The sequence below is a fragment of the Eubalaena glacialis genome, chromosome 4 (genome assembly GCF_028564815.1).
Source record: "Eubalaena glacialis isolate mEubGla1 chromosome 4, mEubGla1.1.hap2.+ XY, whole genome shotgun sequence".
Lineage (NCBI taxonomy): Eukaryota > Metazoa > Chordata > Mammalia > Artiodactyla > Balaenidae > Eubalaena > Eubalaena glacialis.
Genome location: NC_083719.1, coordinates 60,047,274 through 60,075,074, shown reverse-complemented (window position 1 = coordinate 60,075,074; position 27,801 = coordinate 60,047,274). Strand labels below are relative to the sequence as shown.

The window sequence follows — 27,801 nt, the reverse complement described above, 5'->3', positions numbered from 1 at the left end:
AGTTTTCCTCAATTCAAAACCAGATCAGATGTGGATGGAGGGAGCTGCCTAGTAAACAGAAATAACAAGATCTCTTATTTATTTATTTATTTATTTATTTTTGTGGGAAAGTTTGACTTTTTCCATATAGCTTTTTTTTTTTTAACATCTTTATTGGAGTATAATTGCTTTACAATGGTGTGTTAGTTTCTGCTTTATAACAAAGTGAATCGGCTATACATATACATATATCCCCATATCTCCTCCCTCTTGTGTCTCCCTCCCACCCTCCCTATCTCACCCCTCTAGGTGGTCACAAAGCACTGAGCTGATCTCCCTGCGCTATGCGGCTGCTTCCCACTAGCTATCTATTTTATATTTGCTAGTGTACATATGTCAAGATCTCTTATTTAAGGTCTCCAGGATCAAAGTCTTAATTCTTTGGCTTGAGTTTTAATTAAGAATGTTTAAATAAAAAGGGACTGTGTCAAACTTCAGCTGCTTATGTACTCAGTGCATAAGTAATGGGTGTAAAAAGGGTTTAAACATTACATGCCTTTAAAAACAAGAAGAACCTTCAAGTGGAAAATGGTTTTTCATTCACAATTTTGTCATTGTTTTCTCCTTCTTCTGTGAGTCTCCCACGCCCCTTGCTGCTGCCCCTCTTAGGGCACTGATGAGTTCTTAGCAGGTGGAGAATGGGAGGGCTGTCTGTGTGTCTTCCCTCTACAACCAGATGGGAAGCATCTGGGGGCCAGGTCTCATCTATATCCGTGAAAGGTCCCCGGTGGTTTCAGGGGTAGAGCAGGTGTGAAAGTGTTTTTTTGAGTTGAATTGGAATGGAATTGGAGAAAATAGAGATTCAGCTGAGACTTTCCTGAGATTCACAGACAGGATGTCCAGATGAACCCTCGCTTCTGAGGAAACCCCTCTGTCATCAGGGTAGCACTCCACATGTTACGAGTAGGTAACAAGACCCAGAAACTCAGCCAAGAAAGAGAGATCACTTTCTTCATTTCCCTTAACAACTGCATTTCTCAGGTCTCCTCAGCTGCTGGATCCCACAAGGTTCTGGGTATTTTGGTGAGTAAGTTCACATCGCTCCCCTCAGTCCCACCCCCAGCCTAGGGAATCTCCATCTATTCTGGAAAGCAGGGATGCTCCATTTTAGTCGCCTGTTTTCTCCCAAGTCTTTGCCCATGATTAGTCTTTTCTGTTTCCCTCTTGGATGAGACTTGACATTTCAAAGTCAGAAAGAGGCCTCTTTTCCCCTCTCCCTCTGCTGTCACTCTGAGGCAAGGAGCACAGGACAGCTTGGCTGAATGAATGGGAGGAAGAACAAAGAAAGAGCAGGAATGCCAAACGGGGTGGGGGTGGGGGATGTTTCTAGACATTATCCCGAATTTCCTTCCCTACCCTGTACTTTAACACATTATCTCACTTGATCCTCATACCGCAGGGTAGGATGTGAAGTACCATTATCTCTCTTTTCCAAAAGCTGAAGCAGGTTGGAGAGCCGGAGGGACTTTCCCAAGGTCTCACAGTAAAGGGCAGGGATAGGGTGGACTTGGGTTTCTGGACTCCCAATCCTGTGCCAACTTTGCAAAGGCACACAGTGCATTAGCCTCTGGTAGCACAATTTACAGAGCCTAGCTGAGTCAGCAATACACAGTCTGTGCTTTGCCAGGTAAATTATCTTATTTAGAGGTCTGCAGCCCTGAGCTGCTGGCTGAAGAATGATTTGTCTGCAATAGAGAAGAGGATGATGTCATGAATATACTCAAACAGTCTCTGTCTCTGTACTGCCCTTGAACTGGCTTCTGGACAGTCCCTTAGTTTGGAGTATTTTGCAGCCACCAGAATGTTCCTTTTCTCTGCAGTCAACCGGGTTGACCATGTCATCGTCCAGACTGGCAATTAAAATTGCCATAATGATTTGACCACAGTTGGGTACTTTTTTTTTTTTTTTTAAATTTTTATTTATTTATTTATTTATGGATGTGTTGGGTCTTCGTTTCTGTGCGAGGGCTTTCTCTAGTTGCAGCAAGTGGGGGCCACTCTTCATCGCGGTGCGCGGGCCTCTCACTATCGCGGCCTCTCTTGTTGCAGAGCACAGGCTCCAGATGCACAAGCTCAGTAGTTGTGGCTCACGGGCCCAGTTGCTCCGCGGCATGTGGGACCTTCCCAGACCAGGGCTCGAAGCTGTGTCCCCTGCATTGGCAGGCGGATTCTCAACCACTGCGCCACCAGGGAAGCCCAGTTGGGTACTTTTGAGTCTGTGGATATCATCGACATTTCCTGGATAAGATTGTGAATGGAAAGGACTGGAAAGTTCAGAACTTAGGCTATTAGTCTTCTCCTGACAGGCTAGTGGTAGTACGTAAGTAAAAGAAAGCAAAAGGAAGCTTTCCTGGTAGCAAGAATGTCTTATGCTATGGACCCTGAGAAGGGCTGAAAACAAATAGCCCCAAATAACACCTGTTCTTCCTCAGGTATCTCAATTCACTCAGCATTAGATCTGGGGCAGCTCCTTGAATCCATGATCCAAATTCCTCCCCAAGGATGACATATGTAGCCAGTCTCACACAGAGCCCCGAGCACCAAAGGTCCCTTCTGTTAAGGAAAAGCCCTCTTTCCCCATCAATACAAAGCAAATTATTGATTCTGATCATTTTTCTCCAAGGAAAAAATATTATCACTCTTTCCCAAACTTTCCAACTCTCTTGGTTTAGTGGAGTGTCCTCACTCTAAGGAAATCGCCTGAAATTTGTGCAACTTAGTCACGTATTTGCAAAGTGCCCACTGTGTGTAGAATGTAGCACAGGAGAGGCTATAAGACAAAAAAAGGACATCAGAAAAATCTGTGGATAATCCTCCAATCTCAATATGTGCACAAATCTTGTGGCAGAAAATGATATAAAAAAGTAACAATGTTTTGAATGAATTATAAAAGTGACCCATTAGTCTGCACGGGGAAATCTGTACTCTTGAAATAACCCACTTACACAGTCTTTCCCTTTGATGCCTTATATTCCTACTAATCTTAGCTCTGATTTAAAGTACTACTATATGTAATTAAGAGAGATGGGTTGCAGTTTTCTGATCTTCTCTTTGGGCAAAACTGTGCTTTGCTGTGTGGGTACCGCCATCATCAACCACCATAACTGATCTGTTTCTCAAATTCATAACCCAGCACGGCCTCCTGCCCTTTCTTTATGCATTTTTATTTCACTTTATATTATTCCTATAGATTCATCTTATGCTAGACCCCTCAGAAAGAAAGTCTCTAATGAAAACAAAGTACTCAAGCATGAATCAGAAATTTTATATTTTCACTATTTTTTTCTTACCAAAGCAGAGTTTCTTGGATCTCCTAACTGAGCTACTGGGTTTTCCTAAGCTGTGGATTCACTTAGTCTAGTAATAAGTGCTTCGAGTTCTTTAACGAAAATAACTACATAATTAACTATACTATGCCATTGCACTTGGCAATAGCACAACTCCTGTTAATTCAACAAAAGTCAGGAACTTACAAAAAGAACCTACTGCATCTCAAGAAGCAGGCTTCCTACCTAGTTAAATATGCTGTAAACATAGATCAATAAAACAACATTTACCTGAGACACTCTCATGCTGGATTTAAGAGCATACTTGAATGGTTTGAACCCTTAATTCGTTCATAACAGATAGGACCAGAGCTATTTCTTGCTTAAATTAAATTTTCAGAAGAAAAAAACATACATTTATGAATGCTCACTGCCATAGAAACAGCATTCCTTTGAAAACAGTACCCATTTCCTAGACATAAAACACTAAAAGAATCAGCCACGGGAACAAAGATGTGTGTTCCCTTCTCTTCTGGATTTAAAGGTTGATAATTATATTTCTAAGAACCAGCATTATGGGCTCCTAAGGCTGACACACAGATGGGAAAGGAGGTGCATTAAGGGATAATTTCTTGGTAATGAGGACCTCTAGAAAGCATGCACATTATGTTTTTATGTAGAATAAACACATTACTATAAAATATGAAGAAGAAAAACCTTACCCGAATCCAGAAAGTAAGCGACAGAAGAGAAAGAAGCCATAACCTTGGACAAATGAAGAAAGGAAGGCAAAGAATCCGTTGATAGACATGCAAATCAGAAGAGACTGCTTCCTTCCCACTTTGTCTGCCAATCCTCCCCAGAAGAACGCCCCCACCATCATCCCGAGGTACACTATGCTGCCTGCAACACACAGAAAACAAAGAAACACGTCAGAGACTGGGAGTAAGCGACACATGTAACAGCAAGTGAACAAGGGACAAGATACATTCCAGAATTTTACATGGGAAAAAAAAATTCCTTTAATAACAGATCCTTCAGGACACACGGATCAGCCTTCAAGTTAGAAAGCAAGCTCTGTGGGCTACCTTGGCTGCCAGGGCCAGTGGCAAGGGCAAAAGACGCCATCAGTCACATTCTCACCAGCCTTGTGGGGCAAGCAGCGGGCAAGCATAAGGAGGCGTCTCCACACAGAACAACCTGCAGGTTGACTCATGGCTGTGTCACCTTTGGTCCGAATGCCCAGCTTGGCGCCGCAACAAGGCCAAGATTGGAGACGGAGTCAAGGGCTCCCGGGTCAAAGCGGATCCCCCTCAGGGTCCCTCTTGGCATCACTGAGTATACAGTTGAATTTTCTAATTCATTTGTTTCTTCTAAAAAACCAAGCCCTCATAAGCTCTGTCCAGAATCTTCTGCAGGATGAAATAATATTAGGTATGGCAAATGTTACTTCCGGAAGGTTTCTAAAAGGGTGTGCAATGTCTAGGGGAAATGCTATAATTAATAAATGAAAGTTTGGCTTTAAAAAAGCTGTCATATTTTACCCATTTCTACTTTTTTCTTTGCTTCACCAAAGCACCATTTGACTAGTCCCTTCTCAAAGGCATGTTCAAGATACTCAGCAGCATCTGAGTCACAAGCTAAAAAACACTGCTTTAATTATTGCTTTAGATTAGTTAGGGAAATATTCTACTTAAATGTTCACCAGAAATCGTTTGCTTAATGGAGTTAATGAATTAATATGAGACCCAGAAGGAGAACATTTGGCAAAGTCTGCAGATGCTGCTTTGCAGATAGCTGAGTACAGACAGCTACAGTGAATGGTGAACGTTGGAGCAATTATACAATAAGACAAAACAGAAGCTGTTTTTTATTTAGACTGGGGTACTGCAAAGAGGTGGGTGGTCATCCTTTGCCTGGCTGGGGGTGGCATATTTTTCTCTGTACTATGGGGCTGACCATACACAGATCATCCTTCTCAATAAAGAGATTACTCATATCATGAGGCCCAATGCATGTCCAGAAGACAATTTAAAGAATGTATCAGCACAAGGCAAAGGAATCCCCAAAGCAGACAGATTCACCCAAAAAATGCATATGCAGCATATCTCTTATTTATAGCCTAAGAGGCTTGAGTTTGCCACTCATGCCTCTCAGAAGAATAATCAGTAGCTAAGCTGCTTTATGATAATGTTTGTCTTTAAAAATGCCTACAAATCAGAAAGTGAGCTCCATCCATCAGGAGTGGCCCGTGGCTTCTGTCGTCAAAAGACTTGGGAATCTTTCTTGTAGCTCCAGCCCCAGGAACAAAAAGTGGTCCCTAGCATTTGCGGAGCCCTTGCCAGTTCTAAACGTTTGCATGAATTAACATCACGACCACCCTTTGAGGTTAATACTCTGGGAGCACAGTTCGTTGGTAGGGAAGCTGAGGTATAGGGAAGTTAATGATTTGACCACAGAAAAGTGAGTGGCAACTACATCCCAGTCCGACAGTAGCTCTTTGTACAATGTGCTTATGACTCCTTTAGCCATCCTGGCTGCCCTCCTGTGAAAACATCCCAGTTTGTCCAGGCTCCTATGTGGCAGTAACATCTAAAATTGAAAGCAGTACCTCAAATGTCTCTGAGGTGCCTTCTCCCTGGGCACCACCCTCATAGAATTAAGAGTTAAGTCTGGGGTAGCAGAAAATGATAGACGGGAGCTAGGGGGAAATGCTGCTTTGTCCTCCCTGAGCACGTGGCAAGGGATGCGCTACTCATTCTCAGATATTCCAGATGGACACATTCCCGACTCTTGGTCAGGGGGGTAAGAGAGTTGATACTGCAAACAGCTGGGTGGTGCCAGAGCAAAAATGAAAATCCAATCGCTTGCTAGAAAGAATAGGCTCCTGCGCTATGTTCCAAAGGAGGTGCTATAACTCCCTTGCTTTTCTGGTGCAGGAGGGATGATGCTTCTTCTGGGCAGGTCTCATATCCTGTCATCCCCTTCTTCCGGGCAGTCACCTGCAGCCGTGTCATTGCTAAGCCAGATCAGAGCTTTATGAAGTGATGATTCCAGCACTTTAAGGGCTCATAACTGGATGTCACCTTTCCCCCACCCAGCAGTAGCATGAGGACACAGCCCCACCCCGGGAGCTTCTTAAACCTCAGAGGCAGTAAAGGCTGAGAGAGCTGAGCTTGCCCTTGACTCCTGTGATGGAGATGGCTTAGTGACTTGACAAGGGGCAGAAAACCCTCATTTATTATTAGCACCTTGTACTTAAGCCACTTGAAAATAAAATTTAAAGATAATACTTATGAAGAGTTTTAATATATAAAAGAGTAAAATAAAAATGGCCCATCATTCAATTCCCCCATATGTGTATACATATATATATATATATCTCCCAAATATGCCTACATAGCCAATAATTCAAGCCACATAGAAATGTAGAAAATGAAAATAAAAGTCTTCTTCCCCACCCTTGATCCTCTTCCCAAAGGTAACTATTGTCAAAATTTTTTCTAATTCTTCCAGAAAGCTTATACATATATAAAAATGGATATCCTACAGGAATTGCCTGTTAAATATAGTTTCTCTTTTCCTATGAAGTGTTTATCTTTTCTCTTCTTGTGTTTAGAATTTCTAAACTAAGCAAACCAGAAATAAATCTCCATCAGAATTTTAATTACTTCTTCAAAATACATTTCATATGTTTCAGAAAAGCATTCACCATCAGCAAATAGGGGAAAACCAAACAGTTATTTCTCCCATTGCTATTATTTCTATGCCTAAAATAAATACACCCAAGCTCCCTAAGAAGCAAGTCTATTAAATTCAATTTTAAAGAATTTATTGAGCACCCGCTATGCATGACTTTCCCTGAAGTGCTAGAAATACAGGGATTTGTAAGTCATGATCCCTGACCTTAGGGAAGGGAAAAGTTAGCAAACCTTTGTCTGATGCCTACTCTAAGCCAGGAGAGAAGCGAAACAGTTTCAAACCCATTATTTCACACAACACGTCCCACAGCCCCACTGAACAGGGCCAATACAGAGCGGGGCAGAACCTTCCATGGCCTCCTGGGGACACACGATCAGGACAGGACAGTGCACTCAGGAACCCGGGCTCCAAGTCCCTGAACTCCCTTTCTGCCCCATCAAGACGGCTTAAGGAGCTCACAATTCAGGGAGGGAGACACAGGCCCATAAGAGAAAGAGCCCAGCTGTGAAGCGTGTGCTCCAATGGAGGCGTAACCGCAAGCAGAGGGCTGGGAGGTGGCTACTAATTCTGTGGCCTCTGAAGAGGTTCTGCTGAGAAGGGAACATCTGAGAGAATTCTGAAGGATAAGACACATTTCAAGGTAGTATTAAATTCCTCCACAACTGACAGGTTTAGAAAAAAAATAGTATCAAGCTGTATCTCACTTCAACTCTGGCTAAAAATACGTTTCAGATCCACACATAATAACCTTTTGTGCCTACATGGGATTGCTATTGGTAATTAGACTCTTCCATTGGGCACGCTATGGACAGAACTAAGCCTACCCAATAGTTTATTTGAGATAAACAGCTGAATTAGGGCTTCCCTGGTGGCGCAGTGGTTGAGAATCTGCCTGCTAATGCAGGGGACACGGGTTCGAGCCCTGGTCTGGGAAGATCCCACATGCCGTGGAGCAACTAGGCCCATGAGCCACAACTACTGAGCCTGCGCGTCTGGAGCCTGTGCTCCGCAACAAGAGAGCCCACGATAGTGAGAGGCCCGCGCACCGCAATGAAGAGTGGCCCCCACTTGCCGCAACTAGAGAAAGCCCTAGCACAGAAACGAAGACCCAACATAGCAATCAATCAATCAATAAATAAATAAATCTTTAAAAAAAACAAACAAACAAACAAACAAAAAAAAACAGCTGAATTAGAAAATTCATTTTTTCATCATGTAATCTAATTAAAACCAAACCTTTGAATGTTGGCAAAGTCATGATGTGAATAAAAGTGGAAACGCTCTGGATCCCTGCCTCGTTTGTTTTCCTGTTTCCATTCTGTCTTCACGATGCTGTGATAGGGAGTCCTTGAAAACTGAGAGCAGGGATAAGCTCTTAACATGGACCAGCCTTCTCTGTTCTCCTCTCCTCATGATGCTGCTGATGGTCAGAATTTAAAAGGATTTTAGTCCAAAGTCCCTTATTTTACAGGTGGGAAAACTGAGGTTGAGAGAAGCCAGTACTTGAAATCAGGCCTTCTAGATCCTCGTTCCTGAGAGTATGACCCCTGCAGCAGCAGCACTGGCATCCTAGGGAGAACTTGCTAGAAATGCAGACGCTAAGGCTCCACTCCGGACCTACAGACTCAGAATCTGCATTTGAACAAGGTTCCCACGTGATCTGTGTGCACTTTAGAATTTGAAAGCACTTTTTAGGCTGGTGTGCTCTAACCACCCCCCCTTTTTTTTTTTTTACTTAAAGTTTGTATTTGTCTAATACATATTTGAGTGGGAGAGATGCAGGCTACAGAATATTTAATTCCAAAGACACAGAACAAGCAATATCTCCCTACATGAGTTGGAGATCTAAGGGCAAGCAGAAACTCTGTGCTTCTCCTAGGACCTGCTTTCCTTTCACCAGCTAGAGGCAGACGTCCAGTGCAGGCAGAGACCAGGCTGTGATTCTCAGATCCTTTCATGAATCTAATGAAGACTTTAATGCTGGGCTGTCAGGAAGTTGAGCTTGGCCTGAGAAATAAATGTGACCTGAAACTCACTCTCCTCCTACCACAGCTGGGGCTCAGGACATCCTTGGCCAGGCAGCCTCTCGGTCCAGGTTTCTCAGAAGACAGAAAGAGGCCTCGAGCATCACTTCCCCATTAAGGGATTTTCTAACATGGGAGCTGATTCCATTTTATTTAATCGTACCCTTATTTCCCCTGACAAATATCACATTTCCATTTCTGTCTCCTTGCTAAGCTGCTTTTGATTCTTTCTGACAATCCCTAAGGGGGCACACATCTTTTCCCCATAGAATTTTAAACCACATTTAAACTAAACAGAACAATTTTAAGAAATAGAATAGAGTGTTTTTTCTCATAATAATTTTAGCCAATAGTTTTTTAAAAATTGTTTTAAGCACTTCAGTTATCCGTGGCTAATGCATTATCCTATAATTCATCCCACCATTTATTTACAGATTGATTTTCTATAAAAGAAATTCCGTGATAGTGTTCTGAATTCAATGATAAATAATCTCCATGCAGCAATGCTCACACTCACCTTTAATAAGGGGATTTTCTTAGGTTAAAATAAAATTTTAAGTCAAAAATAAATCTTTAAGCATAACAATGACAGTTCTGGAAATGGCTGTTGAAAAGAATAATATAATATCATCTATCATAGTCACAGGATTGAGAAAAAAATGCTTTATTTCCTAAATCATGCTCATTATTTTTTAGATATTACACAAGAGGCAGGTGCATTTACTGTCCCAAAGATAGGGTTTTCTACCATCAGCTTGTGTTACACCCATAGTAGAAACCTACTTAGCCAATTCTTACTTAACCAACTCAATGGATTAACCAACCCTCCCACAAACACACTGAGAATTATTTACCATCTTCCCTCTGCTTCCAATAAGTGCTTTAGGCTTACTGGGCTTATATCCACCCTGCTTATGTGAGTTCTGCTCTTATTAGTTATGTATCCAATTAAACATCAGTCACATAAATAATGAGATATGAGTGTGAAAGGAAAGGGAGCTACTCCTATGAAAACTAACTTAAGAAAGACTTGGGTGGGACTTCCCTCGTGGTGCAGTGGTTAAGAATCTGCCTGCCAATGCAGGGGACACGGGTTTGAACCCTGGTCTGGGAAGATCCCACATGCCGCGGAGCAACTAGGCCCGTGTGCCACAACTACTGAGCCTGCGCTCTAGAGCCCGTGAGCCGCAACTACTGAGCCCACGTGCCACAACTACTGAAGGTCGCGTGCCTAGAGCCTGTGCTTTGCAATAAGAGAAGCCACCGCAATGAGAAGCCTGTGCACCGCAATAAAGAGTAGCCCCCGCTCACCCCAAATGGAGAAAGGCCACGCTCAGCAACGAAGACCTAACGCAGCCAAAAATAAATAAATAAAAATAAATAAATTTATTAAAAAAAAAAGAGAAAGACTTGGGGAAGATGAGTTACAAAAGTAAATACTTAATACACTTATTAAATAAATGTCTTAAACATCTGTATATTAAATAAATATTTATTAAATAAATAGTAAATAACATTTATTAAATTATATTAAATAAATTACATTAAATAAAATTTATTAAATAAATGTGAGCAATCCAACTCTAAAAGACCGAGAAAAATCATAAAGATCAAAGATTCTGTGCTTAGATGGTGGCATATTAAAGAAATTAAAACTGAAAATCAAAGCCACATGGTGGTTATGGAGATGCGGGAAAGACAATGGGGTACTTCAGTTTTGAAGCTCCCTATTCAAAGGGCGTCTTTGCTCCTGCACTAGAAGAGGGTCGAATGAATACAAGTCCATATGTTAAAACACAGTGCTTAAGTCCCTACACTTATGTTGCATGGTTTCCTGCTTTTACCAACTTTTCCATTTATTGACCAATTACCAGTCTGGATTTAATTACATAATGGGGTGTCTACCTTGTCTCAGAGGACTCCTGAAGACATGCTTTGTGCTTAAAGAAATCAGGTTTGCATAGCTACTGGAAGAGTCAACAATTACCCATCAAGTGGTTTATCTTATCACTAAAGCCAACACAAAAACAGCATCTCCTTAAGATCAATTCCAGCACTCACAACCTTCCTTTCCCCCATTTCCTCAAAGATTCCTTTTTTTCCCCACTGTGTACTGGCAAAATCCCTGGAATGAGGGCCAAGATATCCAGGACTAGTTCTAGTCTCCCTAGAACTAGCTGTAAGCTGTCAGGCTAGTCTTTCAGCTTCCTCTGTGTCAAAAGGTAGATGATGGTCAGCCCCATAAAACTGAACCAGCCTCTCTCTTCTGTGTGTCTGGGGGGAGGAGGGGGACCTATCTCCCTTGCTGGTCTCTTATGGATCCTCCCCACCCACCCACTGATGTGGAAGCTTTCACAGCTGCTGCCCTCTGGTCGCTGCTCCTGGACCCCCAAAATGGTGAGCTATGAGTGTGGCCATCCCTCGGCCAGACCCCACTGCAGCTTGTAAGAGGTTGATTCTAGGGACCACTGTGCCTCCCCACCTGCCCTTGCACCCACTCAGTTCAAAGAAGGCTGCAGCATCTTCCTCTTTATCTACAACTTGCTATTTCTCTTTCTTACTCTTTTCAAATTATGTACTTGAATTAGAAATGATAACATAAAATCTCAAGTTCAGTATTTATTCTATTGGATTCTTCCACTGAATGTGCTGAGAAGTGGACCCATTATTAAAGCAATAGGGGTTGAGACGGGGGAAGCAGAAAAACTTTGTTGTTGTTGTTGTTGTTGTTGTTTTATAACCAAATGCAATATCCTTCATCTTCATTCCACTACTGTTTACCACTCTGAACTTTGCATCAAGCAGCAAATAGTTAAACGCCCAGGCTCTTGAAACACATGGACTAGATCTGAATTTTTGCTTTACCATTTACTAGTTGTTTGATCCTGGGTAAGTTGCTTTATTTCTTTATGCCTCAATTTTCTCCTCTGTATAATGGGGTTAATAGTAATACCCCCTCACAGGGTCTTTCAGGGATTAAGTGGGTTAAAGCACTAAGCACTGTGTGAAACACAGTTGTTCAATAAAGAAACAACAACTAATATAACTATTGGTGTGAGGGAAAGAGAGAAAAGGGGAGAACAAAATGGTGATGGAAAACAGGCAACAGGAAAAAGGGGAGGGGCTCTGGAGTGGTATAGAAGTAAAATGACAGATTTTGGCCTCCCTCAGCTCAAGTTCTGAATAGAAGCCACCTGAAACAGCTCTGGAAGTGTAATCTAATTTTTTAAATCTCAAAAACTTATTCTTTTGCAACTTGAAACTATTTAAGTAAGTAATCAATACGCTTCTCCTAAAACCAACCCCTGAGTTTTTCCAATTACTACTATTTTTACTAGCCACAGGTAAGGGCCATCGTGTGTTCAAATGCATCTGTGGACTTTCGGAAAATCAAATAAAACTAAAGAAAGTACTAATATCAAAGGCACATGGACAAATGAAAAAAACCAAAACTCTAATTTGCAATAGAGAACATTTGCAACAAAAGTCAGCTCACCTTTGCCAGAAGGAACTATAAATATCAGGCACAGTCTACAGCACATCTCTGACTTTACATTTGGAAAGTCTGACGATTAAGTCTGTCGGTCCAGGCAGAGACTGATGTAGCTGCTTGTGTAGGCAGGTAATGCCATATCAAGGATAATTACCACTTGTTGCTTAAGTCCACCTGGGCACCAAACAGCCTATGAAGGCCCAAGGACACATCCACTGAATTCATGAGCCAAATGCAGGACAGTCTTGAAAAGAAAGTCCAATCTATTTTCTAAAATCTTTCCTCAAATGGCCAGTATACAGCATGCCCACTGGATAGGTAAAGAGATATTTAAATATTTTTGCATAAAAAATATTTTTGCATGTATGGCTCTGCAGTCCCCAAAAAGGGCAATTATAGCCCCCTTCGTTTGCAAAGCAATAAAGAAACAAGTCTTGGGAATTAAGAGCATTACAGCGAGTCACTTTGTGGTGCGCCACGGTTATCACACATCAGTTCCACACCAGTGGGATCCCTGTCTCCGCAGACTTCCCCCACTCCCAGGCCTGTGCTAAGGGAGAGAGGTGGTAATTAACTGAGCCCTTTCTTCAATAGCCCATCACTGAGCCAACCAATGAAGCAGGTGATCATTCATTCCACAGCTCTTAGTTGAGCTCCTGTGGAAAGCCAGGCATCTTGTATGGTATGAGGAAAGGGAAGGGAGGAGAAGTCTGCAAACAGGGAAGGGACAAGGCCCTCCCTCTCGGCAGCTCACAGCCATGTGCGGTGGTTTCAGACCATGGTTGCACATCAGACTATCTGGGAGCTTTAGGGAAAAGAACACTGATGCCCGGGCCACACCCAGAGATTCTGGTTCTGGGGTAGGGCTTAGGCAACAGTACTTTTAAAAAACTCCCCAAACTGTTCTAATATGAAGCCCTGGGCTCTGAACCTTTGGTTTCCTGGGAGATTAAAAACATGCAAAAAATTAATTACCATTAAATGAAACACATGCTATAATTAAGGTGAGTACATTATGCTTAAGGGGGAAAAGGAAGGAGCGACTTAATTAATTCCAGGGAATCTGGAAAGCTCCCCATAGAAGGTAATGGTGGATTATGCTGAGTTTTGAACAATGAAAAAGAATTCTCCAAGTAAGAGGGGAAAATTCCAGGCGAGGGAAGAAGATTACGTTCAAAGTTCTGAAGGTGTGTCAAAGCACAGCACACTAAGGGGCCTCTAGGTGGTTCAGGATGGCTGGACTGCAGAATTCATGTGCAGAGGAGAGTGTGGCGAGAGATGAGGCCCGAAGACACGTTGAAGTCCCCCCAAAGAGTTGGCCTTTATCCTTTGGGAAACTCAAAAACATACTGGACATCAACCACACCTGAAAAGATCATTTCAGCAGCCCTGTGGAGGATAAACTGCAGCGGGGAAAGAGAGAGGAGAGGGGAGGGGAGGGGAAGGCCCAAACCAGGGTGAGGCAATCAAGTTCTGAGGTGCCCTGAGCACAAAATTTAAGGAAGCACTCACTCTCAAGTGCTAACTCTGCATTTGCACAACCTGAGAATGAGTGCTTCCTTAAATTTGTGCTCTAGGCACCTCACTCTCCTCACCTTGGCCCCTGCCCTGGAAAGAAACCAGCTGTTGAAATATCACTGAGAAGTAGCCCAGGGAAGGAATGAAGGCAGCCTGATCTAAGGCTGGGGCGTGGTAGACCTGGAGAAGAGGGGCAAGGCTCGAAGTACTGTTAGTAGTCAGGGCCCACAGTTCTTGTAAACTAAGGGGTGAGGCAAGGAAGAGTGGGAATTGACACTGAGGAGTCGGGCTTGGGACGGGTCACAATAAAATTAATAAAGAGAAGGCGTCCAAGAGGGGGGCAGCTGTGACAGGGCCAATGTCTTAAACATGTGAGGAAGAAGTTCACATCAGTAGCCCTCGCAATATCATGTGTAATAGGGCAGAATAGGGCAGTAGATGCAAATCCATAAAGCGATGATCAATATAGCCGATTATCAGGAAATAGTTCATGAAGGAAGCAGGGCTTGAGTTGAGCCTCAAAAAAAAACCCAAGAAGAGTATGAATAAGGAGATGGGCAGAATGGCATGTTTGCTTGCACTCAGACACATACAACGGCGCTGGGGAAGGTCTGGACTGGGAAATAGCACAAGTAGGTTGGAAGGTGAGCAGGGTAAGCAGCCTAGTTAAAGCGGCTGGGTTGGACGTGTGGAGAAGTACAATTAAGCTGGATAGAGAAAATCCTTAAATAACAAGCCAAAACAATATTTTTTTTAAATTTTATTTAATTTATTTTTTTATACAGCAGGTTCTTATTCGTTATCTATTTTATACATATCAGTGTATATATGTCAATCCCAATTTTAATTAACATAGACAAGGGGAGCCACTGATGGGTTGGTTCCCGAGTTGGGTATTAATGCCACTTGCTTCATTTCAACTACTTAACTCTGATGTTACAGCACCAAAGCAGCCATAGATGACATGTAAGCAAATGGGCAGGGCTGTGTTCCGATAAAACTATTGACAAAAACAGGCAGAGGGCCAGATTCAGCCTGTGGGCTATAGTGGGCAGACCCCCGCTTTGAGCAAAAGTTTGCCGGTAGCCGTGCTGGGAACCTAGAAAAGCCTTGGGCTTGTCTTTGAAGAGGTCACCAGTGGTCTCTGAAGGGGCAATCTCAGCGCAGCAGTAATGATGAAAGCAGGAGACAGGAGACTAAAGCAGGGAAGCAGCGAGGATACAGAGGCAGCGGGAGAAGCTAGGACACGTGCCGATCACAGGAGCAAAGGGGCACAACGTTGCTGGAGTGGGAGAAAAACTAGAACAAACACACCAGCACGGGAGAGCAGTGAAAAGTGACAGAAAAAAAACATCAAGCACGCTAATATGAACACCACTGCCCTGAAACCAGAGCCACAGACATAACAGAGAATAGCAAAGGGCTTCTGCTACCAAAAGAGTGGGCTATTTAGGAAGAAGAGTGCTTATCACGTGTCTTATTTCCAGAAAATCCATGAAAACCAGGCTTATGAGAAATTTATTAATCTCAAGTTTAAGCATAACTGCAAGCAATAAAAGGGTTTTTTTCAGAGATGTCTCTTGTATATCAGCACAGTGAACAAATAAAGCATAAAAATCCAAAAGGAACTGGTATTTTAGAGGAACAGAACAAGAAAATAATTTTTCAACGATGTCCACGTTACATCTTTTGATATTTTAAGCAACAGAAAGGCCTGCAAGAGAAGAACTCCTGTAGCTTATCTCAGGCCATTTCTAGACTCTGGGGACGTGACTGTGCACGGCAGGAAAACAGGTCTGAAAATGGACTCAAAGATCACACTGTGCTTCGTCAATATTGATGAAAATGATCACACAAGTCCTCCAAGACTCTCTCTTGGAAAATTATGTGTACATTTTCTTTGTTGCTGTTGGTTTAAGTTTAGGTGGTAGATACCAAAATAAAAACCAGATTAGATCGTAATCGACTCCAATAAAGATCTAAAGAGAAAATTCAGTAGTCGATTTCTGATGCTCCGACATGACCTTTTGTTTCCTCAAATAGGCAAGTACCTAAGCTGTCAGTCCAGGAAGATGAGTGAATAAATACTGGGATTGGCCTTGGACTAATGGATACTGGCCCTAGTCCATTACTGCTGGCGAAGCGGAGGTGAATTCAGGGCAGCACTTTTTGACACTTGAGATTTATTTTGTCATTAGGGATGAAACATCACACAAAGGTTCCTCAACCCAAACTGTCAGAAGTACACTTGGGTGTTTCAGGGAAGGTCACCCAGATAGTCAGGTGTTGATCCATAGTACTGAAGCTGTTATTTAGTGGCTGATTATTCTTGTTATGATTATAAATGATTTGGGTTTAGCATGAGCAGTTAGCCATCTGCTTCTCAGATTAGGAAGGAAAAAATGTGATCACTTTGAGAGTAAGAAAAAAGTAGGAATTTTAGTCAATTATTATATTATGTCTCAAAAACAAGAAAAAAACCCCAAAGAATGTTGAATTCATTTTATTTTCTCCTCTAAGACAAGGCATGTTAAAAATCGACCTACCCCCCAATCCCTCAATATCCCCTAAACACATCATAGTCATTCTTATCTTTGAACCCTTATCCACTTAACTGTACCTGAAGTATCTTTCTCTTGCCTTTCATCCAAATCCTGTACCTTGAACTTTGCCTCCCCTTTTTTTTGAGAACGCCCCAAACTACTTTAGTTTTCATGAGTAACTTCTACATATTCTCACCCACATTCTGAATTGTATTCTTTTGTCAGTATTTCATGTGCATCAGTCTTACCTCTAGAACTAATTTGCAATTTGATCCCTGATAGGTAACAAATCTTACAGCATCTTATTCTGAAACTCCATGAGACTATATTGTTCTAGACACATTTTAAATAATCAGTAAAACCTAGCTAATTTCATTTGAATTTAACATAGGCGGTTTAACTCAAACCCTAGTACCTCTCAGATACAGCTGTGCAATTGATGGAACTAATGTAAATCTGAAATTCTAACCATAAGACCTTGAATGTCCTAAGAAAATGTGATGAATGGCACACTTGAGAATTTTGTCTAGAAGAGTGATTCCCAAATGCACATCTAGAGAGCAGACTTCATGAGAAAGTTTCCACCAGCCTATAGTGAAATGAGAAAAATAAGGAAAATAGTATGCTTTTTTCATAAAGATAAATTTATTCAACTTGAAGGTCATTTATTAAGCATATGTCCTTCCTGTTATTTTGATGTGAACATGCCTTTTGTTTTATGAAGTGATAGTATAATGAGTAGTGTGTGTTGTTGCAATTATTATTATTTTTTTAAATGACCTTCCCTAGCAAAATAAAAAGTTGGTTTCCCTATGTCAATCCACCTAATTTTTTGTTTTTTTTTTTAATTTTTGGCTGTGTTGGGTCTTCGTTTCTGTGCGAGGGCTTCCTCTAGTTGCGGCAAGCAGGGGCCACTCTTCATCGCGGTGCGCGGGCCTCTCACTATCGCGGCCTCTCTTGTTGCGGAGCACAGGCTCCAGACGCGCAGGCTCAGTGACTGTGGCTCACGGGCGTAGTTGCTCCGCGGCATGTGGGATCTTCCCAGACCAGGGCTCGAACCCGTGTCCCCTGCACTGGCAGGCAGATTCTCAACCACTGCGCCACCAGGGAAGCCCCCACCTAATTTTTTTAAACTGGACTTTAAAATCTAAAAGACTGGGAGCCACTAGTATAAAACTCCAAATGGTTAGAACAATATTTTGGACATACTGCACTCTGAAAAACGGCTAACAGAAGAAAATTAATTTACTAAGCCGTGGCTCACAAAATGAATTTCTAACATGGAACAGAATAGAGCTGTCTCCTTTGTGCATGTGATTATACAAGGTGGCTGCAAATTCCTCAACATTCCTCCCATCAGGAGGTGAAGTCTATGTTGCCTCTCCTTGATTCTGGGTAACCACTTGACCAACAGAGTATGACAGAAGTGATGCTGTGTGACTTCCAATATGGGGTCATAAAAGGTCGTATAGACCTTGCTCGTTAGAACACTTGCTCTTGGATCCTTGAGCAACCATCTAAGTCTGACTCCCCTGAGAATGCCATGCTAGAGAGGTCACAAGTAGGTGCGATCCTCCACAGTCCCAGCTGAGCCCTGCCAAGATGGTAGCCATCTTGGACCCTCGAGAACAGTCCATCTGCCAGCCAAACACTACTGAGTGACCGCTGATGGCACCACACAGAAGGATCACCCAGCCAAGCCCGGTCCAAATTCCCAACCCACAAAAATGTGAGGTATAATAAAATGGGTTTTGTTTAAAGTCACTAAGTTTTGGGGTAGTTTGTTATACAATAACATATATCTGTAATAGCATATTCCCTAAAACACTTCTAAAAACATTTCATTCACCAAGATACTCAGATTGTAAGGAATACAGTATTAAGAATCATAACTATTTCTCCACTTTCAGTTTGAGGAAGATCAGAATGGTTTGTTAATAATGCTTTTAGTACTGCAAATCATTTCAAAGGAAGAATATAGTAAGCACATCCATTAAGGCATTCTCCTTTCCTCCCTTAATTCCAGCCCTAAACAGTGGGGGGGCAGGGGCAGAAACAAGCTAGAAAGTTCTCCCTCTGCCTTCCAGTCAAGTCTTTTTCTAGAAAATTCCAGGAAGGATTTTTGGGGGGGTTTGTTTCATTTTGTTTTGATGAGTGGGTTTTAAACGTAGGGGAAGGGGAGGAATTAAGTAAATGGGGAGCAGAAATGAAGAAGGGGGTGTTTTATGGGTGGTGGTGGTCATGGGTGATTTGGTTCTAAGATGGGAGACTTGATCATGACTACAAGGAGGGGAAACAGGTGGAGAGCACTTTCTCCCCAAGGAAAGTATATTCATCAGCTCCTAGAGGCAAGAGCACGAGGACATAAATTCCATGTCCTCTGCAGCATGCCCACCGCACTGTGGCTGATTAATAAAGCTCAGAGGCAGGACGGAAGAGAACCACAGCTCTCCTTGGGAAAGTGGGTAGCAAATTCACTACCCAGGTTTTCTCTGCACGACCGCCCTCCCCCAAACTGAGACCCTCCAGGTCCCTCCCATTTTCCTATCTTGAGACCCTGCAATGCGTGAAATCAGTGATCACTTAAATCTCACAGCACAAATGAGACTAAATGTGTTAAACTTTGACTCACTGGGGGTGAGTGTAGGGGAAGAAGGCACCGTGCACACAGGGTTGTCACAAATAACAAGCTGCTTCTTGGGGCCAGGCTAGAGCCTCACAGCTGTGTGTGCAGATAAGCAGAGTGGTGTTGCATGTTGGGATCTGAGGGCTTTGCGCTACATTCATGCTCATTCAGAACTTAGGACAACGCTGTCACCTGCCCAACTGCGATCTGCCCCGTCCCAATGGAGACATGCTGACAAAGGTGCAGGGGTGCTGTCGGACAAACCTGACAGGATTTGACTATTGCCTTTATTACTGATTCTAACTCTGTCTCTCTTAGTGGCCCATACACTGAGTTTCCCAAAGAGAATGACTCATGAAACCTCTGGGTTGTATGGTTAGTTTTCATTTTAAAAGTTCCAATTTCAGCTTTTTGAAATAATACGTTATGTATATTTTAGATCTTATGTCTTAATTGTTTAGCAATATAAAATACAATTATAGATCATTTTTCTAAAGTTTGGCACACTCAGGATTAGTGTTAAGAGTATCCCATCAGCAAATCAAGTCCCACTGTAATAGGGAAGAACAAATCTGACTCCATATTAGATCTGTTTCTTTTACTTTAACCTTTGTATTCTATTGCTTTTGCTTGGAGGTGAGAATGTTTCCTTTAGCCTGAAACATACAGGATAGCCCATTCTCAAGGGGCTGACCTTTAAGGGTATAACACTTTTCCATCCATATAGAGATAAAAAGTTGCAGAACAGAGTAAAACATTCATCTTGCTGGAGGTTTACAGGAACACGGTGACCTGAGCTATGTGGACAGCTGCAAGAACAAAGGATTCCAACACCAAGAAGTCTGCAGCAACCAACCACACCCCCTCCCCCTTTTTAGTATAAAAGAAGCCTGAATTCTGACTTGAGTAAGATGGTTCTCTAGGACATTAGTCCACCATCTTTGCAGACACTGGGCTTTCTGAATAAAGTCGTTATTCGTTGCCCCAACACCTCATCTCCTGATTTACTGGCCTGTTGTGTGGCGAGCAGAATGAGTTTGGACTCGGTCACACCACAAGCGAAGTTTTCTAGAATGTGGGGGAAAATTTTTAACACTATTTAACCCTTCTGTGTGAGATCTAATTTTTTCTCTGCACTTCAACAATTATGACTGTCACTAATGTCTAAACATTCACAATTATATTTGGTGTCAATTTTTCATATATATGTATATATATATATGCACACATATACATACATACATACATATGCATATATATTCCCTCCTACTTTACAGGATAAATTCTCTTTTTACTTGAATTATACCTAATCCCTGGGGCATGTGAGTAAAATCTAGTCATGGTCAGATTTCCTTTTGCTTTATAACAAAGGGCAATAGGAGATTACAATTTATGTTTTAGGTACCTAACTGTCCTTGGCAAACTCTAGCCTCTAGGGGGAGGCAAAGACTCCTCCCCATTTCACCCAGCTCTGATTCTGTAAAGGACAAAATGGAAACTTTGGAGACTTAAAAATGAGGCCATGTAGTCGGGATGGAAAATGATCTCTTCACTTGGATCATCTCTCTTCCCTGTAATGTTTTATCTTGTATCATCTCCTGCCCCCACGTCCCCTTTCCCTACTCTCTCTCTCCTTCCAGCTTCTCTCAAGAACTGTGAGATTTTTACCTTGCTGGGAAGCTAATAAATTAGCCTAGTGGTTTCATGGATGCAAGTAGAAGACACAAGGGCCCTGGCTCTGACACAAAGGACTCTCATACTCCCAGCAATAGCAATCATCAGGAAAGAATGGAGAAGGTAGCTACAGCCTGCCTCTAGCCTTGGTGTGATGCTAAACAAAGAGCAGCCCAGCTCATCAGGGAAGGAGACCACATCCACATTTGGTGACTTATTTTTCGCTAGTAACCAAGAGTGTACAGGTCTACAGCAGGGGTGGACAAACTATGTTTTTGTATAGCAAAGAATGGTGAGCTAAGAATGCTTTTTTTTACATTGCAAAAGGGTTATAATAAAGAAGAATATGTAGCAGAAACCATAGGTGGCCCCAAGAGCCTAGTGTATTTACTATCTGGTCCTTCATAGAAAAAGTTTGCTGACCCTTGGTCTACAGCATCCTCTGTACTTGGGGACCTATAGGGGTGGAGGATGGGGGTGGCAGTATGGCAAACAGAGGATTCAGGGTCTCTCCCTCTTCTCTTTCTTAGTCCATCAGAGCTACAAAAGGCAGGCCTGATGGAACAAGTGCATTATGAGATTATGTTGCTCTTTCATTATTACCTCCCATCCCCAACATAAACACCAGAGGCAGGCAGAGTTCATAAGATGGGGTTGAGATAATGGCTCACTGTCATATCAACATTTTTGTGGAGAAGGGTTTTTTGACCAGCATGCTTCTGGTGCAGCTGATTTCTTTCTTTCTTTCCTTTTTTATTAATTTTTATTGGAGTATAGTTGCTTTACAAGGTTGTGTTAGTTTCTGCTGTACAGCAAAGTGAATCAGTTACATGTATACATATATCCTTTTTAGATTTCCTTCCCATTTAGGTCACCACAGAGCACTGAGTAGAGTTCCCTGTGCTATACAGTAGGTTCTCATTAGTTATATATTTTATACATAGTAGTGTATATATGTCAATCCCAATCTCCCAATTCATCTCACCCTCCATTCCTCCCTTGGTATCCATAAGTTTGTTCTCTACATCTGTCATTCTGTTTCTGCTTTGCAAATAAGTTCATCTGTACCATTTTTCTAGATTCCACATATAAGTGAAATTATACAATATTTGTTCTTCTCTTTCTGACTTACTTCACTCTGTACGACAGTCTCTAGGTCCATCCATGTCTCTGCAAATGGCACTATTTCTTTCCTTTTTATGGCTGAGTAATATTCCATTGTATATATGTACCACATCTTCCTTATCCATTCCTCTGTCAATGGACATTTAGGTTGCTTTCATGTCCTGGCTATTGTAAATAGTGTTGCAATGAACTTCGGGATGCATGGATCCTTTCGAATTAAGGTTTTCTCCAGATATATGCCCAGAAGTGGAATTGCTAGGTCATATGGTAGCTCTACTTTTAGTCTTTCAAGGAACTTCCATACAGTTCTCCATAGTGGCTGTATCAATCTACATTCCCACCAACAGTGTACGAGGTTTCCCTTTTCTCCACACTCTTTCCAGCATTTATTGTTTGTAGATTTTTTGACTGGTGTAGTTGATTTCTAACAGCTGCCATCCAGCCCTCCAGAGGACATCTCAGATTCTCTTGGGAAACCACTTCTTTCCTACCAACCACAATATTTCTCCACAAACCGACACCACTATTCTACCAGCCTAGTTTTTGTAGCCAGCCAAATTATTTTGCTACCTGGCAAGCTGATTCACCTTGTACCACCTTGCTCAAGCCCCTCAAACTCCATGTGCTTTTGTTGTTAGGACAGGTTTCCAAGCAGCATCAGCAGTGTCTGGTAGCTTTGGTAAGTGGTTCCATGTAAAGGAACCGATTAAGAACATTATTATCGCCAACCTTCAGTCGATACGGGATTTACACAAACCCTGGCTCATCAGGTAACAGTTTGATACAGGTGATGGATTCCCCTGGTGCTACTGAGGGACTTATCAGTTTTGTTCTATCTTCTTTGATCCAGCAGTTCTCTCAGCTTTAGAAACAAAACCCTAACTGACAAGCCTGGGATAAAGTACATCTACTTAAGCTTTTGTAATACCCCTAATTCCTAGTTTGTCACCACCCTGCCACAGTTTTCAGCCAACAACTCAGAAGTTTCCTCTGAAAATTACATCGTGTTTAGATGCTAAGTACAGTGCACTAGTCACAGAGATCTGGGCCAATCTTATTACACCAGTAAATTGGAATGACAACCATCATATTGCGACAGCAGTTCTAGGGAACGGAATGCTTCTAAATGGAACCACTAGCCGAATCTCACCACCCACTAACCAGCCAATGTTCCCACATTAATTCATTTTTAACATACATTCAGAATTCTCCCTTAAAGGGTTTGATGGGACAACTGTTCGTTCTCATCCATCTTGCCCAATAAAATGTATTCTATGCTTCTATTTTGTTATGTTTTACTTTCACACCGTTAGTAGAACTTCCTGACATGGGAACTTCGTTAAGTCAGCAATACCTTAAATAACAGTTCATTAATTAATAGTGAAAAATAGGGGGAAGCTTGCTAGAGTACTTACCACAGCTACAGTAGCATCAAATGAGTTTCTCAAGATTTATGTTACACCAGAAGAACTAATTAAGCAATGATGTCTACGGGGTAGGCTCAGCAACAAAGGAGCAGAGCAGGAGATTTTCTCTTCAGGGTTAAATTCGTCACTGGAGCTGCCCTGGAATATCTTTTCAGAAGTACTAAAATCCCCAGAGCCTACATATTTTCAGAAAAGGGAGATTGTTTTATATTTTATGAGAAAATTTGTTGAGAATCATTGTTCTCTGAACTTTACAGTGCACACTTATTAATAGAATGTAATTTAGGAGAGAGAGGTGAGAGCTGACGAAGGAGGGAAGACATATTCACCTCAGGACACCAGGAAAGCAAGGGAGTGGTTGGGAGAGCAAGATGGCTAAAGAAATACAGTGTGGAGAGAACCAGCCGCCTCCTAGGGCTGACCTGGGGACAGGCACCAGGCATCGGTCAGAGAGCTCCGTTAGCCTTCATGACACCATCTCCAAAAGGAGATGAGAAATTTAGGAATACCTTTTCACTTAATTACTCTTTATGGATCTGGGACACATGAACATTTCTAAAATTTTATGAAATCTTCTATACTTTCTGCTTTTTTGCCTGCCTGCTTTTGTTTTTGGCCAGCGTGATTAAAGTAGTTTTACTCGTTATTGCTGACCTGGATCCAAGGTGAGAACGGGACCCACGGCCAGTAGTTCTGGTAGCCAGGAGGGGGTCTGGCAAATACTGTAGTCGGGTGAGCAAGGGGGTGTCAGCTAAAGCAGCGGGTGTCAGATAGGGCCACAGGGTGCAGAGTCCTGGAGGTCAGGGGGAGCCAGCAAGGGCTGCACTGACAGGAACCCTCCAGCAAAGGACAGTCAGACCTGGGACTAGTTAACTCTGAACCCATGGATTTTGAGTCTACCTAGAAGAAGTCCATGATTCACATGGAGAGTCAAGAGGCCCAGGGGCATTTGGAGCATTTATGCAGGAAATTCAGGGACCCTTTCACCAATATGTCCTAACCAGGACTTATAAAATGATTGCCTTTCACTGCAAGGAAAAAGCAATTAGAGGTTATATAATAGATGTACAGATACCTGTACATGTCTGGATATACCATGAAGGTAGAGTCCATACATTCTGCCTCAAAAGTAAAAGTAGTTTTCTCTGTCCCACACTGACTTCCTATTTTTCCTCTATCATTTTAGGACCCAAAAGTGGTGTGAAGTGCATCCTCTAGATTGGGATTTGTTTTTTTTTTTAAGCCTAGGAATAACTCAGTTGTAAAGATTCTGATTCCAATTCCCAGGCCTAAAGACTCTTCACCACCAGCCACTCAGTAGAGGAAGACTGCATGCCTTCTAGCCAGACTCTGACACTTAGTAGCCATGTGACCTTGGACAGACTAATTAACCTCTCTGGGCATCAGTTTCATTGCTTGTAAAATAGGGATAATAACAGTACATTCCTTACAGGGTTATTAACAAGATAAAATGAGTTAAATCTTGTAAAGTGCTCAGAACTATTTCTGACGCATAGTAAAACCTATATAGGTGTTTGCCACTATTATTATTCTTCGTTTCCCCATTTATAAAGACAAGCTAATGCTGTCTTCCTCTAGCTCACAGAAATAATATGAATGCATGCACTCAACTCTGAGAGTCATGGCAATTTAGGGCTTTTCCCTTCACACTAATCAGTCACCTTCAAGGCACATCAAGACACAAAGCCTAGGAGGATATAGAGGTAGAATGGACATGAGATATTGAGTCAAACTACTTATTTTACAAATGAAAAACTTACGGCTAAAAGTGAATTTGCCAGTGTCTGAAGATGTAGGTTCACATAATAATACCAGGTGCCTATCAAGTCAGTATTACCATTGTTCATTGTCAGTCCAGTCTGTTCTTTTCAGTAGCATGGTCAAATGTGAAAATGTCTTAAGTTCTGCAGAAGATGTCACATATAATTATGTAGGGTTGGCTAAGGGTGGGGCATGATGGTGATGTACAGCTCATTCAAATAAAATTCATGTGGCTTGACTTCCTTCCAATGTTCTAATTTTGCATCATGTATACCAAGTAGAGAGACCTTCTGTGTCATGGAACCCCATGCCCAAGTATCCCCTCTTAGAATAGCCTTTTAACTGGCAAACTTGACCCCTGAACACTGGACTCTATTTAAATGGGCAAAGAGCTCTGCTGTAGAAAACTTGGCCAGTGGTGTTGAAGAAAATGAGGTTTGTTGAACAACAAGGGCTCTGTTGTTAGTCAACGTAAATCCAAATAATCTCTGCTGTTTTATGGAAGGAGCATAAATGGGGGCCCACACACTGCTACGTTCCTGAACTTGAACGTGAGGGGAACATAATCAATGAAACATTTTTTGAGGCAGCATTTAATAGGTGCAGTTGTTCTAATGGTGGGACCCCAGCTCATAGATATCTGCAGGATTTATTTACCATAATATCAAATGATGACTCCTACAAAGGTGCCTTTTATTTTAATTTGTCGCAAGTCCTATTCCTTCTATCACTTTATAATTGGATCTGGGCTAACTGCTCAAATACGGGTTTGTTGATTCTAATTATACACTTGGAATTAAAACTCCAGTTTCTACTTCTTCCCTCTTCCCTGCCTTTAAAAGGCTTTGGAATTTGAGCCAAATCACCCCAGATTCCACACTGCAGGGATGTGGAATGCTGCTGTGTCATGTGCTAGGTCAAATGACAAAAATTTCCTTTACTTTCAAAAAATGCCTAAAACTCTTACCCATGAGGGTATTCATACCCCTACCCCTTATCTTCATTTCTATTCTGGGCATGATATGAACCCAAGATACCGCAGGGTGAAAACAGTTAGCAGGAGACTCAGGAAGAACAGTGGGCTTGAGGCCCTGGGGTTAGCCAGGGACAGGCAGAGGAGCCATTAGGTATTTATTACCCACCTCCCCTCACCCCTGGCCCAGTCCCCCTAATCCTTCTTTCTGGCCACACCTAGTTCTAGACTGTGAATCTGATTCCTGGCACATCTCTGCGGCAGCTCTCACTCTCCTGGTCTGGGCTTGGCCAGACCAGATCCTTCGACTTCTGCATCTGGATTCCATGCTACTTTCTACCCCAGTCTGCCCTGCTGCTTTTCTCCCTCCTCCCAGGCTCAACTTATTTGCTCCCAGTTCCTGAATCTACTCAGCTACTGGCTTGGTCTTTTTGAATTTGGACTTAACCTAACAAAAAACAAACAAACAAACATAAAACCCCCAGCTCAACAGATGCTACTCATACTATTCAGCAATAAATAGGAACAAATGATTAAAACATGAAACCACTGATGGATGTCCAGGGCGTGATGCTGAGGGGGGAAAAAAAGTCTCAAAAGGTTGCATACTGTATGATTCCCTTTCTATAACATTCTCAAAATGACAAAATTACAGAGATGGAGAACAGATCAGTGGTTGCCAGGGATTAGGGTTAGGGAGATGGTGTGGCTATAAAGGACATAAAGGAGTAACGTGAGGCGATTTCTTTGCGGTGATGGAACAGTTTTGGACCCTGATTGTGTGGTGAGGTTATAGAAATCCATACATGTGATAAAATTTCTTAGAACTAGTCCCAATTCTTCCCCCCACCAAAAAAAAAAGAGAGATGTTAAAAAAAGAAAAAAACCAAAAAACTGGTGAAATCCAAATAAGGTCTATATTTGAGTTAACAGTATCATACTGATGTCAATTTCCTGGTATGACAATATATGAAGGCTTTGTAAGATATTACCCTTGAGGGAAGCTGGGTTAAGGGTAAACAGGAACCCTTTGTACTATTTTGCAACTTCTTACAAGTCTTAAATTATTTTAAAAACATATATACAACTACTGAGTAATAAAGCCATGAGTTCTATCCCCAGCAATAGCACATTCCAAAAAAAGGACAAAAAATGACAAGCAGAACGTCGAAATCGTAACTCAGTTGTGTGGCGTTCTTAATGAAAATATCATATAGAATTTAGTGTCAAGTTGAAAAGCCTTGGTATTTTTAAAAACAAAACAAAACTGGTTAAGTCACATGATTTAACCAATGATTTGTCTTTAGTTGGCAGAAAAACGGTGGGCACATAAAGTCAAGATGACACTCACCAAAAGTTTCACATTACTCAAATCTGGTTGGCTTTTCTTTCGGTAATTATTTTCCACCATATAGTTCTTGTTCTACAATGCAGATTGTAATGTCTTCCTGAGATGAATAGCAATCCCTAACATACGTGTCCTATGTGTGTTTTTCCCAACACCACCAAGCAATGAACAATTCTGACACTGTCTACCTGGAGAGAGCATCAAATCCCATAGTCCTACGTGACTGGCCCCCTCCCCCTACTTCAGACCCCATCACGAGTC

At 42.0% G+C, this 27,801-nt stretch overlaps 1 protein-coding gene across 1 annotated transcript in view; it reads right to left on the bottom strand.

Annotated features, from left to right (window-relative positions):
* Positions 1–27,801, bottom strand: part of SV2C (synaptic vesicle glycoprotein 2C) — a 235,499-nt gene that overhangs the window by 105,291 nt on the left and 102,407 nt on the right. Inside the window, exon 3 of the mRNA XM_061189374.1 lies at positions 4,028–4,208. Coding sequence (XP_061045357.1) covers positions 4,028–4,208 — 181 coding nt within the window. The remainder of the gene's footprint in view (positions 1–4,027; positions 4,209–27,801) is intronic.